Source organism: Phascolarctos cinereus, unplaced genomic scaffold (genome assembly GCF_003287225.1).
Source record: "Phascolarctos cinereus isolate Bilbo 61053 unplaced genomic scaffold, phaCin_HiC Scaffold_2;HRSCAF=192, whole genome shotgun sequence".
In the NCBI taxonomy this organism is placed as follows: Eukaryota; Metazoa; Chordata; class Mammalia; order Diprotodontia; family Phascolarctidae; genus Phascolarctos; species Phascolarctos cinereus.
The window spans coordinates 226,112,092-226,126,075 of record NW_027555625.1 but is presented as its reverse complement, the minus strand read 5'-3'; the positions used below and the strand labels follow the sequence as shown (position 1 = coordinate 226,126,075).

At 41.1% G+C, this 13,984-nt stretch overlaps 1 protein-coding gene across 5 annotated transcripts in view; it reads left to right on the top strand.

The window, feature by feature from the left end:
- The window catches only part of OGDH (oxoglutarate dehydrogenase), a 95,853-nt gene that overhangs the window by 66,240 nt on the left and 15,629 nt on the right, over positions 1-13,984 (top strand). For all 5 annotated transcript variants that reach the window (XM_020984048.2, XM_020984051.2, XM_020984050.2 and 2 more), the window contains 5 exons: positions 370-460; positions 1,660-1,839; positions 5,153-5,281; positions 10,060-10,239; positions 12,033-12,185. In XM_020984048.2, the coding sequence (XP_020839707.1) occupies positions 370-460; positions 1,660-1,839; positions 5,153-5,281; positions 10,060-10,239; positions 12,033-12,185 (733 nt within the window). The remainder of the gene's footprint in view (positions 1-369; positions 461-1,659; positions 1,840-5,152; positions 5,282-10,059; positions 10,240-12,032; positions 12,186-13,984) is intronic.

The window sequence follows — 13,984 nt, the reverse complement described above, 5'->3', positions numbered from 1 at the left end:
CAGAAATCATCAAGAACCATGTTGGGAGAGGACAAAAAAGAGAACATGGAGAAGAATAACACCTGTATGGGTGGGTAGTAGAAAACCACAGCCTGAGACAGGTCTCTTCACAGCCACCCCTGAACAAAGTAGAAATTTAGGCTTCCAGGACATAGTGAGTTGGTGCTGTGTCAGCCCCCCCAATAGTCATTATACCTGTGCCACCAAGAGAGGAGTGGTTGTGTGCCATGATTGCTCAGTGGGAGCAAAGGAAGATGAAAAGACCTGCAGGCTGACTAGAAATTGAATGCAGTGACTTTTGTCACTGGATTCAGGGACTGCTGTTAGTGCAGGTCTGCTGATCCCACCTTGTTTGTGTGTGTGACGCAGAGGGCGCCTGAATGTGCTTGCAAATGTGATCAGGAAGGAACTGGAGCAGATTTTCTGTCAATTTGATTCAAAATTGGAGGCGGCTGATGAGGTGAGTCACTTGTCTTGCTTTCACTGCAGCTTGGCATCCACTAAACTTGGTAGCACTCACTACTCAGGACTGCTGAAGAGGTTTCTTGGGGCCTAGTTTGTGGAGTTACTCCTGTCTACTGAGGCTGGGTCATCAGCTTATTTGGTTTGCTAAGGTTTCCCTAGAGGAAAGTGTGCATGGGTATTCTGGTTTGCTGGTAGTGAACGTGGCTTAGTCATGAAACACTACTGCCCACCTTTCCCTTGGGACTGGTTTGGCCAGTCTTTAGTGTCATATCTATTAACCTATCACTAGTGATGAGCTCCTGAAGACCAGGATACCTTTTGTGATGTTAGAGAATGGAGAATAAAAAGGACAACAGCAAAGGACTGTCCCTCAATGGCAAAGTAGCCAAATGATAAGCAGGGCTAGATTACCAGGTTAAGCACCTTGATATGCTGCCCTTTGATACCAATAGCGCGGGTTGCCAGCCTTGCAGCCAAATCCTTAGGCGTTGGCATGGAGCAGTGGTGTCAAAGTCAAATAGAAACAGATCCCTGAAAAAAGCCACCAATTAATATTTATGTTGTATTTCGCTATTTTTTGTGGTCGTTAAACATTTCTCATCATGTTCAGTCATGTCCCAGCTCTTCATGTCACCCCATTTTGGGGTTTTCTTGGCAAAGATACTGAAATGGTTTGCCATTTCCTTCTCCAGATCATTTTACAGATGAGGAAATGAGGTAAATGGGGTTAAGTGACTTGCCCAAGGTCACACAGCTAGGAAGTGTCTCAAGACAGATTTGAACTCAGGAAGATATCTTCCTAATCCCAAGCCCACTGCTCTATCCACTGTGCCACCTAGTTGCCCCAAATATTTCCCAACTGTTTTAATCTAATTCAGCCATACTCACCAAAACCATCAGTTTGACACCTCCAACATGGAGGATCTGTATTCTAGAGTGACAAGGAGAAGTTTTCCATTCTCATCTTGCCTAGCCACACACTAAAGAATGCTCTTTGGCAAAATATTTTGCCTCGGTTTCTCATTTCGGTTTCAGTTTGACACCACTGCTGGAGAGGAATAGGAGACTGAGTAAGAAAGGGGGGAAAAGGGGCTTAGAACAGCTACTTTTTTGGACACTAAAACAATTTTACCTTTCCAGCAACAAAAATATGACTTTATTCTGCCAAATATGTTGACGTATTGGTGTTTCTAGGGTTCTGGAGATGTGAAGTATCACTTGGGCATGTATCACCGGAGGATTAACCGAGTAACAGACAGAAACATCACACTGTCATTGGTGGCAAACCCTTCTCACCTGGAGGCTGCTGATCCAGTGGTTATGGGGAAAACCAAAGCTGAGCAGTTTTATTGTGGGGATACTGAAGGAAAGAAGGTAATGTTCCTTAGAGGGTGACAGCTGTGAATGTGATTGACAGAACCACGTAGTCAGGCTCGGCATGCCATCACCTCCATGTCTCACAGGACACGAAACCTCTAGGTGGTGTTTTTTTCTCCTTAGAAATGACTTGAAGCACGTCAAGCATATCTTCACACTTGAAAAATTTTGGATTGCAAGAATTCCCAGATCCCAACCAAAATCCGTATGAGAATAACCATCTCAAGATTAGATGCTTCATCCCAAAGTAACAGCCCTCCAAAAACACATGTTGTTTCTCTCCTCTTTTGTATCGCTATAGGGAATAACAACAGGTAGCACTTTAAAGTGTGTAACACCCTTTACTTAATTTGAGCTTCATCACAACTCCTTAAGGTAGATAGTACAGGTGTGACATCCCTATTTTACAGATGGGAAAGGCGAGGCTAAGAGAGGAAGACTCATTCATATGGGTACACCCTCTCCATCTCCCCTTCTTTTGTCTCTCTCTCTCTCTCTCTCTCTCTCTCTCTCTCTCTCTCTGTCTCCTTTTCTCTTTCCCTTTTTTTCTTCCTCTGCTTTCCCTTCTCTCCTTACACACACACACCCCTGAAGAATAACTACCTTTACTGGAAGGAGAAAACTCAAAAGAAGTTAGTAGCAGCTAAAGGAGTCTGACAAGGAAATAAAAAGTTATTCAGGTCTGTTGTGTCAGAAGAGAATAAATTTTCTTGTTATGAATTTTTTAAAAGTGAGTTTGTGCTGGGCCTTAAAGAATGAATAGGTTTTTAATAGTTGGATACGAAAGGACTTTTCAGGGGAAAGATTGGAGAGAGCATGAACAGAGGTGATGTGTGGGCAGAACAAGGAAGCCAGGCGACCTAAAACAGAAGATTCACCTTAGGAAGCAGGAGATAAGATGAGTCTGAGAAGGTGGACTCAGCTTATGAAGAACCTCAAATGCCACGTTAAGGATCTGAGACTTTACCTGACAGTTCACAGGGAGTTATTATAGGTTTTTAGGATTCATTTATTAACAAATATTTTACTATCTATAATGGCAAGGCTCGGTGCTTAGCAGTATCAGGCTAGAAAGCCACAGAAACACAGGCACAGATATTCTGCACATCGTGTTTGGGGCTGAGCAGCACAGGGAGGCAAGATGTTATATAAAATTTTCTTTGAAAAGAAGAAAAAGTGAATTGGATTGCCTTGTCTTTCTTAGAATCAGGAAATTCTCCTCAATCCATTCCTGTATCCCTGAAAAATAATGAGATTATGAGCAACACAAAATAGAAGATGAACAAAAATGAGCACTTTAAAATCGTTTATCTTTTCTAAACCAAAAATAAGCTGCCATTGGAACCCTAGCAAATGTTTTTAACTTTCAATCAGCAAGCACTTATTAAGTACCTACTGTGTACCAGGCACTGGGTATAGAAAGACAAAAAGGAAACTATTGTCCATCAGTCTGTTTCCCCCTCCCCCACCCTTCACTGCCAGGGAACCTACATTTTCCTGATTTTGGTTGGAGATTTGGGGCCCAGTCAAATGATACTGTGTTTTGCTGATGGAGACCCCATGGTTTTCTCTTTTATGAAATTGTAGAGGACACAAGAGTAAAACGATGCTCACCCAGACAGGAGATCACTCTGTCTGTTGGTGTTATTCCTAGCTCATAAATTTAGAGTTAGAAGGACCCTCAAGGGTCATCTGATCTAAACTCCTCACTTTCCAGAAGAGGAGGCAGAACTTTAAAAGTCAGCTGACCTGCCAAATGTCACAGAGGCATGATGAGAGGCAGAGCCACGATCTGAGCCACGCTGCCTGGATCCACATCCAGCACCCTCCACTGCACAGGGGGCTGTCCAGGATGTGGGCTTGGGGGAACATGCCAGGAAATGACTGTTGTGTGAAAACAAAAGGCTGAAACTTTAGAGGAGACCACCTTGGAGAGTCTGAGTTTGAATCATGTATGTTGACAGCAGCTGTTCTCCCATCCTTCCATTCCCTTCTCTCTGCCACTGTCCTCTTTCCCAGCAGCTCTGTTCTTATATTCCCCATTCTTTCCACCACCCCCCATAATTGAGTTACCTGCTCTTCCCCCTCAAGGCACCAGTAGCTGCTGCTCTGTATCTACCAGGGAATTCAGTGTTTTTTACAGTTAAGAAATCTGAAACCTGGGGTATGTCTATTACATAATGGCACCCAGTACACATGAAAGATTACGTAACCTTGTACAGGATTTGTGAGTCCTGACCAAATTTGGCTCAGTGTTTATGCAGCCTTGGGGATTTTTATTATCTGAAGGCATTTCTCAAATGCCAGAATGTAGCAAACACAGACACAGCTCATGCCCAGTGGACCACAATTTTGAGACTCAGTGCTAAATAAATCCTTTGAGAATGGACAGTTACCATCAGATTTACATGTGTGGTATGTAATTACATCTTTTCATCCTGTTTATCATGTCCCTGAGACTGCAATTACAGCCACTTAACTGTGTGGGGAGCCATGGTAATGACAAATGAGTTACTGATGTTTGAGCACTGAAGCATGGCCAGAGAACCAAGAAGAGGTCACAAGGAATGATGAGATCTAGCAGTAAGGTGTTATTGGGAAGTGAGATTACAGCTGAAAACAAAGTCAATGACTAGCCTAGAAAAATAGAGCTGAGGATCTCTGGGGGGGAAGAAATAAAAATGAAAACTTAAAAGGTAAAAATTCACACTAATGACCTTTTTATACTGATTTTAACCATCTACAAAGTAAATACAGTTTGAGGCATCATGTCCCAAAGCCTGTCAAAGTCTCTGGAGTCAGTGAAAAAGCAAGGCCTTTGCGTGTCACTGTTGATACTTTTACTCATTGGTCACCTTCCCGGGTTAACCTTTTTTTGCGTTTGAGTGTGACACTTGTTTTTAGTTCAGACCCACAGACCAAATCTATGATTTCATCAGTAGTAGGAACTCTCTACGTGAAAACTCCTTTCGCCAGTGTAAATCAGCAACTCTGTCTTAACTTATTGTCTTAGAGTCTGGGACACTAAAAGGTTAAATGTGATTGTCCAGCTAGTATGTGTCAGAGGCAGGATTCAAACCCAGGTCTTTAGCCTTACACTACACTTTTGTCAGCTTGCCTTTTGTCAACTTGGTTAACTTCTCTGGATCTTCCACCCATCAAATTTGGTTCTTTCTAAATTTACTACCAAAAAAATTCCACATCAGTCTTCACTACCTTGTAGAGTTTGAGGATCTAGAGGGAAGAATTTTCCATCTGGATTCTTAGTGTCTCTGAATTCACTGTCTACCTATTCTCCTATATCTTTTAGGTGATGTCCATCCTTATACATGGAGATGCTGCATTTGCCGGGCAGGGTATTGTGTATGAGACATTCCATTTGAGTGACCTTCCTTCCTATACGACACACGGCACTGTGCATGTGGTTGTTAACAATCAGGTAACATGGATTTTTCCTATCTAACCCTTAAAGTTCATAAACCTTACTGAAACATTAGCTATATTCCTTAGCATAGGCATTTTGCAGTATCTGATCAAAGATCATCTTATAATCAGTATTAGTAAAGGAAATTTCTGCAGATTTATTTCAGTTCAAAAAACACTGCCTACCACACAAAGAGTGCCCAATGCTAGGAGCTGTCGGAGAGACAGAATTCATAGATGAGATATGACGGGTTCCTGCGCTTATGTCCTTAATCGTCTAAGAGGGGGACATGATGCAAACACTGGGAACTATTACAAAATAGTCCTTGATAACTGCATGAGAAGTATTGTATAGGGAAATGAAAATAGCAGCAAAGAAGACAAAGACAGGAAAATCATCTGGAAAGCTTTGCTGGAGGTGCCATGATTTTGAGGGCACTGAGGGATTCTCAAGATAGCTTGAAGAGGGGAAAATACTGAGTGACTGGGGTAAAAGAATTACACATGCACTCACTCCCCAAAAAAGGCTATCAACAGGACCTAAAAAACTCATTGTTTAGTCTCGTATGCCTACTTTCTCATTTTTCTGAAATCTTTATAAAATAATCTACACATCTGTCAAAGGCATCCTTGATAGAAAACATGAGAACAAGCAGGCTTTCACAAATGATGTATTATGCTTCAGGTGCAGAGAAGACAAGATTCTCCTGTTCTTTCTTGGTTAATTATAAAGAAGCATTGGGTTCAGTTGAACAAAATATGGCCTCAGAGGCTGTCCACTAAGGTGTCTCCCAGGCATATGATAATGAAAACAACAGTTAGCATTTATGTAATTTCACAAATATTATTTCATTTTATCCTCACAACAACCCTAGAAGGCTGTTGCTATTATTATTCCCAGTTTACAGAAGAGGAAACGGAGGCAGATAGGTTAAGTGACTTGCCCAGGGTTATACAGCTAAGTAGTGTCTGAGACCAGATTTGAACTCAGATTTTCCTGATCCTGTGTCCAGCATTCTATCCATTGTGCCACCTAGCTTCCTACCTAAGATAACTCACAGTCTTTGATGGATGCAATGGATATAAATTTGCTTAATACTCTAACACATGCTCACGAAAAGTATTTGGTACTGTCAGGATGTTTGGCAAAAAAATCATTGGAAGAGAGTTTTTCCTATAATGCTGAAGTCTTCCCTGGCAATTCTTTTTTCAGAAGACATTGTGTTGATAACATCAAGCTCAGAGTGTTACAGAACCTCCTAAATGAAATCAGTAGACATTTGAGTTCAGTCTAACTATACACACAGGGAAAAATAGGTGGTTGAAGAATACGTCTTGTCTAAACTCCAGTATGCTTTTGGATGGATAGGCTTTTGAACTGGTCCATCAGTGCATATATCTTAGTCAGATACTGCAAATGGACTCTTGAGTGTAAGAAAAAGAGTGGGCCACAATTTGGGAAATGGTGAAGCATTTTCAATGACCCTGAGCTGCTCCCTGCAACAAAAACTCATTCTTTTTATACCAGCACCAGTGATGTTATGTGGCTGTAAATCATGAAATACCACAATCTCTTAAGAATCAAAATTACAGGGGCAGCTAGGTGGCGCAGTGGATAGAGCACTGGCTCTGAAGTCAGGAGGACCTGAGTTCAAATTCGGCCTTACACCAAACACTTGACACTTACTAGCTGTGTGACACTGGGCAAGTCACTTAACCCCAATTGCCTAAAAGCAAAAAAAAAAAAAAAGAAGAAGAAGAATCAAAATTACAGTTGATCTGAAAGCAATGGAGGGAAGTATGGTAGACGTAAGGAGGCTGCAGCATGTTGCCAACCATGACTTATAGACAAGAAGTGGCATAAAAGGTGTCATCAGTGATTAGAAGAGGAGGTGAGCTGGTCATTTGGCAGGAGTAAAGTCAAGAGACACCTTCACTGTTGTACTAGTATTCGGGTAATGTTAAAACCTTGAGGAAGTCATCTGGAATATTGGATGAGTCCTCTACAGGGAAGCTGTTCAAGGATGTCAAGGAAGGCTTCATGGAAGCAGTGGTATCTGAGTTTGTCTTTAGAGCAGGAATAGGATTTCAATAGGCTAGGGGTGGATAAGGGGAAGCGGGGTCATTGAAGATGTAAGGAACCTCATGAGCCATCACAAAATCAGGACAGGATGGAATATGGGTGTAAAGAATCCAGAATGGCTAGACTACTCCATTTGAATTTTTCTCCTGGTTGAATTGGGGTGGTTGCAGCCTTCACTGTTGTAAAAGGCTTTGGTGATCAACATGACTAACGTGAAAATATGTTTAACATGATTGTACATGTATAAACTGTATCAGATTGCTTGCTGTCTTGGGGAGGGAAGGGAGGGAGAAAAATTTGGAGCTCAAAATCTTATAAAGTTGAATATTAAAAACTATCTTTACGTGTAATTAGAAAAAAATAAAATACTCTTAAGTAAAAAAACAAAGTCTTGGGTGATTAAATCTCTCATCTAGCAGGTATGAGAGAGCAGAGAGGCTCTAGTCCTGCCTTCCCAATGGTGTTACATCCTCACCTACTGTTGTTACAAGTGGGTGTGGCAATACAAAATGGTTGGACTACGCTCCTGAACTTCTCTTCTGGTTGATTTGTGGTGGCTGCATTCTCATCCAGAGCTGACTTTTCCTCTCATTGAAGAGTTTCTCATCTGCTTTACAGATAAAATTAAATCTTTTTTAAATTGTTTTTATCCATGGTAGCCCATCCTGGCCATTTTCAGGATGTAGCAAGAACATTGTGCTCCATGGAGTGTCTTGTGTCCTAGCGGAATGACAACCAAACAGGAAGTGCTATATCCATGATTGGCCAACCTTGTCAGTTCTTCTTCTGTAGGAGAATAAATACAAAAGCTACTTTTAAAAATGTCAGAAATATCATTATATCAAAGACTTGTGGTTTTGTCAGTATGGGAACTCCTACTAATGCAGATTGCAATCGTCTTCAAGGGGCAACTAGGTGGCTCGATGAATAGAGCACTAGGCCTGGAGTCAGGATGACCCAAGGGCAAATCTGTCCTTAGACATTTACTAGCTATGTGTGCATGGACAAGTCACTTACTCTCTGTTAACTGTAAAATGGGGATACTAATAGCACCCACCTCCCCAAGTTGTTGTGAGGACCAAATGAGATAATAATTGCAAAGCACTTAACACAGTACCTGACACATAGTAAGCACTATATAAATGTTAGCTGCTATCATCATTATTATTATTACTATTATTATTATTATAGACTTGCCTGAAGCTTAAGGAAGGGTAAAGGGACTTCCCCTTGGTGACCCAGCTAATAAGTGTGAGAGACAGTATTTGAACCCAGGTCTTGCTACTGTGCCATACTCCTTTGATTTTTAATATTCATTCATTGGCTTTAGTTCCCACCATGATGGAGCTCACCAAGCCATTTGAATATTCAACTCTACAGACATTTCACAGGACCCTAGGTTTAGAGCTACAAGGAAACTTGGAGGTCATCTAGACCAGCTCCCTCCTTTTAGATGAGGAAACAGTCCCAAAGAGGGTAAATTACTTTCCCCGAGGTACACAGATAGTACCTGCAATTCTTCTCTATGTGCTTAGATCTGATCAATTGCTGCCCAACTGTATGTACTATCTCTGTAGGAGGATAATGAAAGAGAAAATTGTTTAAAAAGCAACTTTAGATATTTTATAATTCCCAGTCTTTTGTAAAAACCTCCCTATTTTAAGTGGTAGGCATTTATCCTGGTCTTTCAATAAAAACAAAATAAACTTTTCTATGGCCTTTGGATACCAGTTGATTGTTTAAGAACTGTGGCAGGAGCAGATGGACCTCCTTTACAGTGAATGTGTTACTGTGCCTAAGGGAAGAGCTAGAAGGTGATTTGGGACTGTTGTTCTCCTGCTACAGATAGTAGACTTTCTTTTGTGACCCTGAAGAGCCTTGTTCTGTCTTCTCTTCTGGGGTGTGTGTGTGTGTGTGTGTGTGTGTGTGTGTGTGGGTGTGTGTGTGTGTGTGTTGTTCCTGGGAATGTCATTTTATAAAGCCCTGTGCTTTGTTTAGCCACATGGGTGAAAGTTGTCTGAGAATCTGTCTATGTACATAAGAATGAGGATGAGCAGAGGCGGTATTTAGAAAACTCTCCTACCCTTCCATCTCCCTCCCTCCCTCCCTTCTCCATAGCTTCTCCTGGCATCTCAGGTGACAGCTGTGGCAAGCCTGGGCCTTTTTCTCTCTGCTACAGAAAGACATGCTGTGCTTGATGACATTCACTGATGTTGCAAAATGCAGTATTTGAGAAACAAAAACAGTTCCATGGGAACAGCAGGGTTTCTAGACTTTACAGTGGGGGTTAGTTATAAGACAATCACAATGTTAGTTTGAAATTACTTGGGTTGAAGGGGCAGCTAGGTGGCACAGTGGATAGAGCACCGGCCCTGGATTCAGGAGGACCTGAGTTCAAATCCAGCCTCAGACATATAACACTAGCCGTGTGACCCTGGGCAAGTCACTTAACCCCATTGCCTAGCCAAAAAAAAAAAAGAAGAAGAAATTACTTGGGTTGAGGTAACCCCTTGTAGTTGCTATGTCTGTAAATAGTTTTTAGGTCGAATGTATGTAGGTCTTCTTAGCGTCGTTCACGCTTTTGTAATCTCGGGATTAGATTATTGTGGTGGTGGTGGTGATGATGATGAATGATACTGATGGAGCTAGTAGGAGGCTGCCTTAAGTGATTACAGGAGAATCCTCATTGACTCAGGACGTTTTCCATGCAGATTGGTTTTACTACAGACCCCCGAATGGCCCGTTCTTCTCCATACCCTACTGATGTGGCCCGGGTGGTCAATGCACCAATTTTCCATGTGAATGCCGATGACCCTGAAGCAGTTATGTATGTATGCAATGTGGCTGCTGAGTGGAGGAGCACTTTTCATAAGGATGTGGTTGTGGATTTGGTAAGTAACCAATGGGATTCAGTCGTTGATGCTCTGGGACTCTGTATATCAGCGCCATGGGCATTAATGCCTTATCTCCTTAACTTGCTTCTCATTGCTTTTGGGTTTTTGTGGGGATTTAAGAGGAAAGAAGGAGAGAATCTTAGCTTGTCTTGTCAACTCAGAATTTTCCCCATTATTTAATCCTTGTAAATATTCATCCAGTTCAAAAGTCATTGCATTTCAGAGTTAGAAGAGACTCAAAGATCATCTGGTCCAACCTAAATAAGAATCCCTTTTACTTATATTTAACATGGTCGTCTAGCCTTCCCTTGAAGACTTCTAATGTGGGGAAATCACCCAAGGCATTCATTCCACTTTGATAGTCCAAACGGTTATTAGGAAATTTTGCTTTACATTAAGCCTAAATTTGTCTTTATGCAACCTCTATTCACTGCTCTTGCTTCTGCCTTTTGGACCCAAGTAAAACTTCCATATGTTAGCCCTTCAAATATACTTAAAACTGTCATGTTCATCTCAGCTTCCCTGCCCCAAACACCATTTCTTTGAGTTAAGTATCCTCAGGTTACCTCAACCGTTCTATGATTTTTCCAGGAATCAGTCAGGCTCACTGGCCTCCAGTTTAGAGACTCTTTTCTGCTCTTTTCTAGCACAGATAAATGCCAAGTCATCTTATTATTTCTGGCTGACAGGAGCATTGAAGTGATAAGAAAATTGCTAATTATGAGATTGTCCTTTTTCTCTCAATTAACTTATTTCTTACTAAGCATGTTACCTTCTCTTTTTTAAAATAAGTTTTTACTGATATTTTCTGTTTCTTACATCACCATGGTATCCCACGTGTCCCTTCTTTTCCCCTTCCCTGAAAGCTGTCCCATATGAGAAAGGGTATTTTAGAGAGGAAAAAAAATCAAGTCCAAAAACAGGTGCAATGTGTAACACTTGTAGACCTCCCATCTCCATGAAGGGGTGTGTTGGAGGTGCCTTCCCATATGTCTTCATTAGAGTCTCACTTGATCTCTATAATTGTATTACATTTACTTTTGATTTTTGGTATCTTTCCATTTACATTGGTGTAGTTACTGTTTATGTTGTTTTCTTCCCTCTGTTTACTTCAGTCTGCATCACTTCATATAGATCTCTCCATGCTTCTCTATATTCATCACACACATCATTTCTTACAGTACAGTAATATTCCATTACATTCTTGTATCATAATTTGTTTAACCATTCCCTAGTTGATAGCATCTACTTTGTTTCCAATTCTTAGCTACATAAAAAGTGCTGCTATAAATATTTTGGAATACTGCATATGGGGACTTTTTTCTTAGTAATTTGTATAAGCCCAGCAACGGAGTTTCTAGTTCAAAGGGCATGGACATTGTAGTCACTTTATTTGCATAATTCCAAGTTGCTTTCCATAATGGTTATATCATTTCACAGCTCCACCAACAATGTATTAGTATACCTATCTTTCTACAACCCCTCCAATGTTGACTTGTTTTTTTGTCTCTTCTTTTTGTTCTCTTTAAGAAGACGCTTATGTTTTTAAAGCATTTCCTTTTTTTTTTAAGCTCACAAAGCATCCCTAAGAATTAAGAAGGCAGAGACATCCTGATTGAGAGGAATGAACCAGAAAGTTGAATGATACATGAAAGGTTACTTTGTAATATTGGGACTAAAACTAGGATCTCCTGAGTTCCAGCCCAATGTGTTTTTTGCTGAGACTTTACTATTTCCCACACAGAACTAGAGAATTTAGTTTTCTAATACTTCTTTCCTTTGCTATATAGGTATGTTACCGACGCAATGGTCACAATGAAATGGATGAACCTATGTTCACTCAGCCCCTCATGTACAAGCAGATCAGAAAACAGAAACCTGTGTTGCAGAAATATGCCGAGACCCTGGTGTCACAGGGAGTGGTCAATCAGCCTGAATATGAGGTGCAGTCACTTCGGCTATCCCATTTACCCCATCAAACTCTGTCAGAGTTAGTCAGCCAGCTACATTTATCAAGTGCCTAAATTCTGGACGGGACAAAAAAAAGGAGGTTGCAGCCACGGTACTTGTCTTGAAGAACGAATCAGTGGGGGGATCCTGCTCAAACACAAATGAAATAACAGTAGAGGAGACAGATTTAGCTGAGGCATGTATCAGTTCTTTGTACTTGTGTCTGAAGTGCTAGGATTACCAGTGTGGTTTATTGAATTGCTTATGCTAGTATGGGACATCTCTTCATTCAGCAACCACTTATCAGGCACCTAGGCATTATGGTAAGTGTTAAGAGAGAGATTTTTTTTTTAAAGACAGTCTGTGTCCTCAAGGAGTTTACCTTCTAGTTGGGAGATAGAAAATGTACACAAAATTCCTTTAAAACAAGCCAAAATGTAATTCTAAACTGTCACTCCTTTGCTTAAGAAGCTTTCCATGATTCCCTTTTGCCTGGAGGATAAAATGTAAACCTTTCTGTCTGTTTGGAATTTTATAGCCCTTGACCATCTAACCACAGTGTGACTTTAAGGCCTGATAACACCTTGCTAGCCTCCAGCACCCTAGGCTTTGACCAGTTGGCCTACTTGATACTCCACATACATGACATTCCCATCCCTATTCCTTTTCACAGGCTTCCCCCTATGCCAGGAATGTTCTTGGCTTGACCTCTTCCTCTGGAAACCCTAGCTCTCCTCAAGGCCTAACTTAAGTGCTTCTTCCTACAAGAGGCCTTTCCAGATTTCTCCTAGTTGTTAGTGGACCCTTTCTCCGTACTGTACCTTCCCTTCCCATCCCCCCTCCCCCCAAAAAAAATCCCTTCTGTTTATTTTTATTCACATGTTATTTGCCCCCAGATGAATGTAAGCTCCTTGAGCATAGGAACAATTCAGTTTTTTGTCTTTGTGTTCCCACTGCCCTAGTATGATGCCTGGCACATAGTAGGCACTTATGAATGAATGTTGAATTGAACAGATACATAAAAAGAAACAGTGTAAGAGTTCAAAGGAAAGATATCATTTCACAAAAGAAGTGAGACAAGTATTGTTTTGAAAGAGGGGGAGGGATGTGGTTTGGAGATAAGGTAAGGGAACCGTTGCATGTGCAAAGAAAAAAGAGTCACGAGCAATTAGATAAGGGTTCCCTTCAGTAGGAGGCCCATTATTTGGAGTTTTACTGTCATTCCAGAAGAAAATGGGAGTTGCTAAAAACTTCTGGGCAGGGGCAGGCAGTAAATAGTGCTTGAGGACAGTGGGATCTGTTATAATATTTGGGATGGTTGCAGATGGAGAGAGGCTAGAAATCAAGAGGCCACTTTGTTACATTATCTGAGGTAAATTGCTGTTGGGCCCTGGATTAGGGAAAAGGCTGTGGGAGGGAGAGAAAGGGATGTTGTAGAGCAAGGAGAAGCAACTCTATTAGTATTCAATTTAACAAATACTTTTAAAATACCTGCTATATTCCAAGCATTACATGGCAGGTGCTAGAGATATAAAAATGAAACAAACCCTGGCCCTCTTGGAACTTACATTCTACATGGGAGAAACAACATATACACATGTAAGTCAGTGGGAAAAAAGTAATAATAACTTCAGAGTAGGAGGAGACTAAAGACTGGGGGAATCCCAAAAGATTTCTTAGGCATTTGAGCTAATAAACCTTGAAGGAGGCTAGGATTTCAAGAAATAGGGTTGAAAAGACAGAACATTCCAAACACAGTGGTCACGCTTTGCAGAGGCATGGAATATTATGT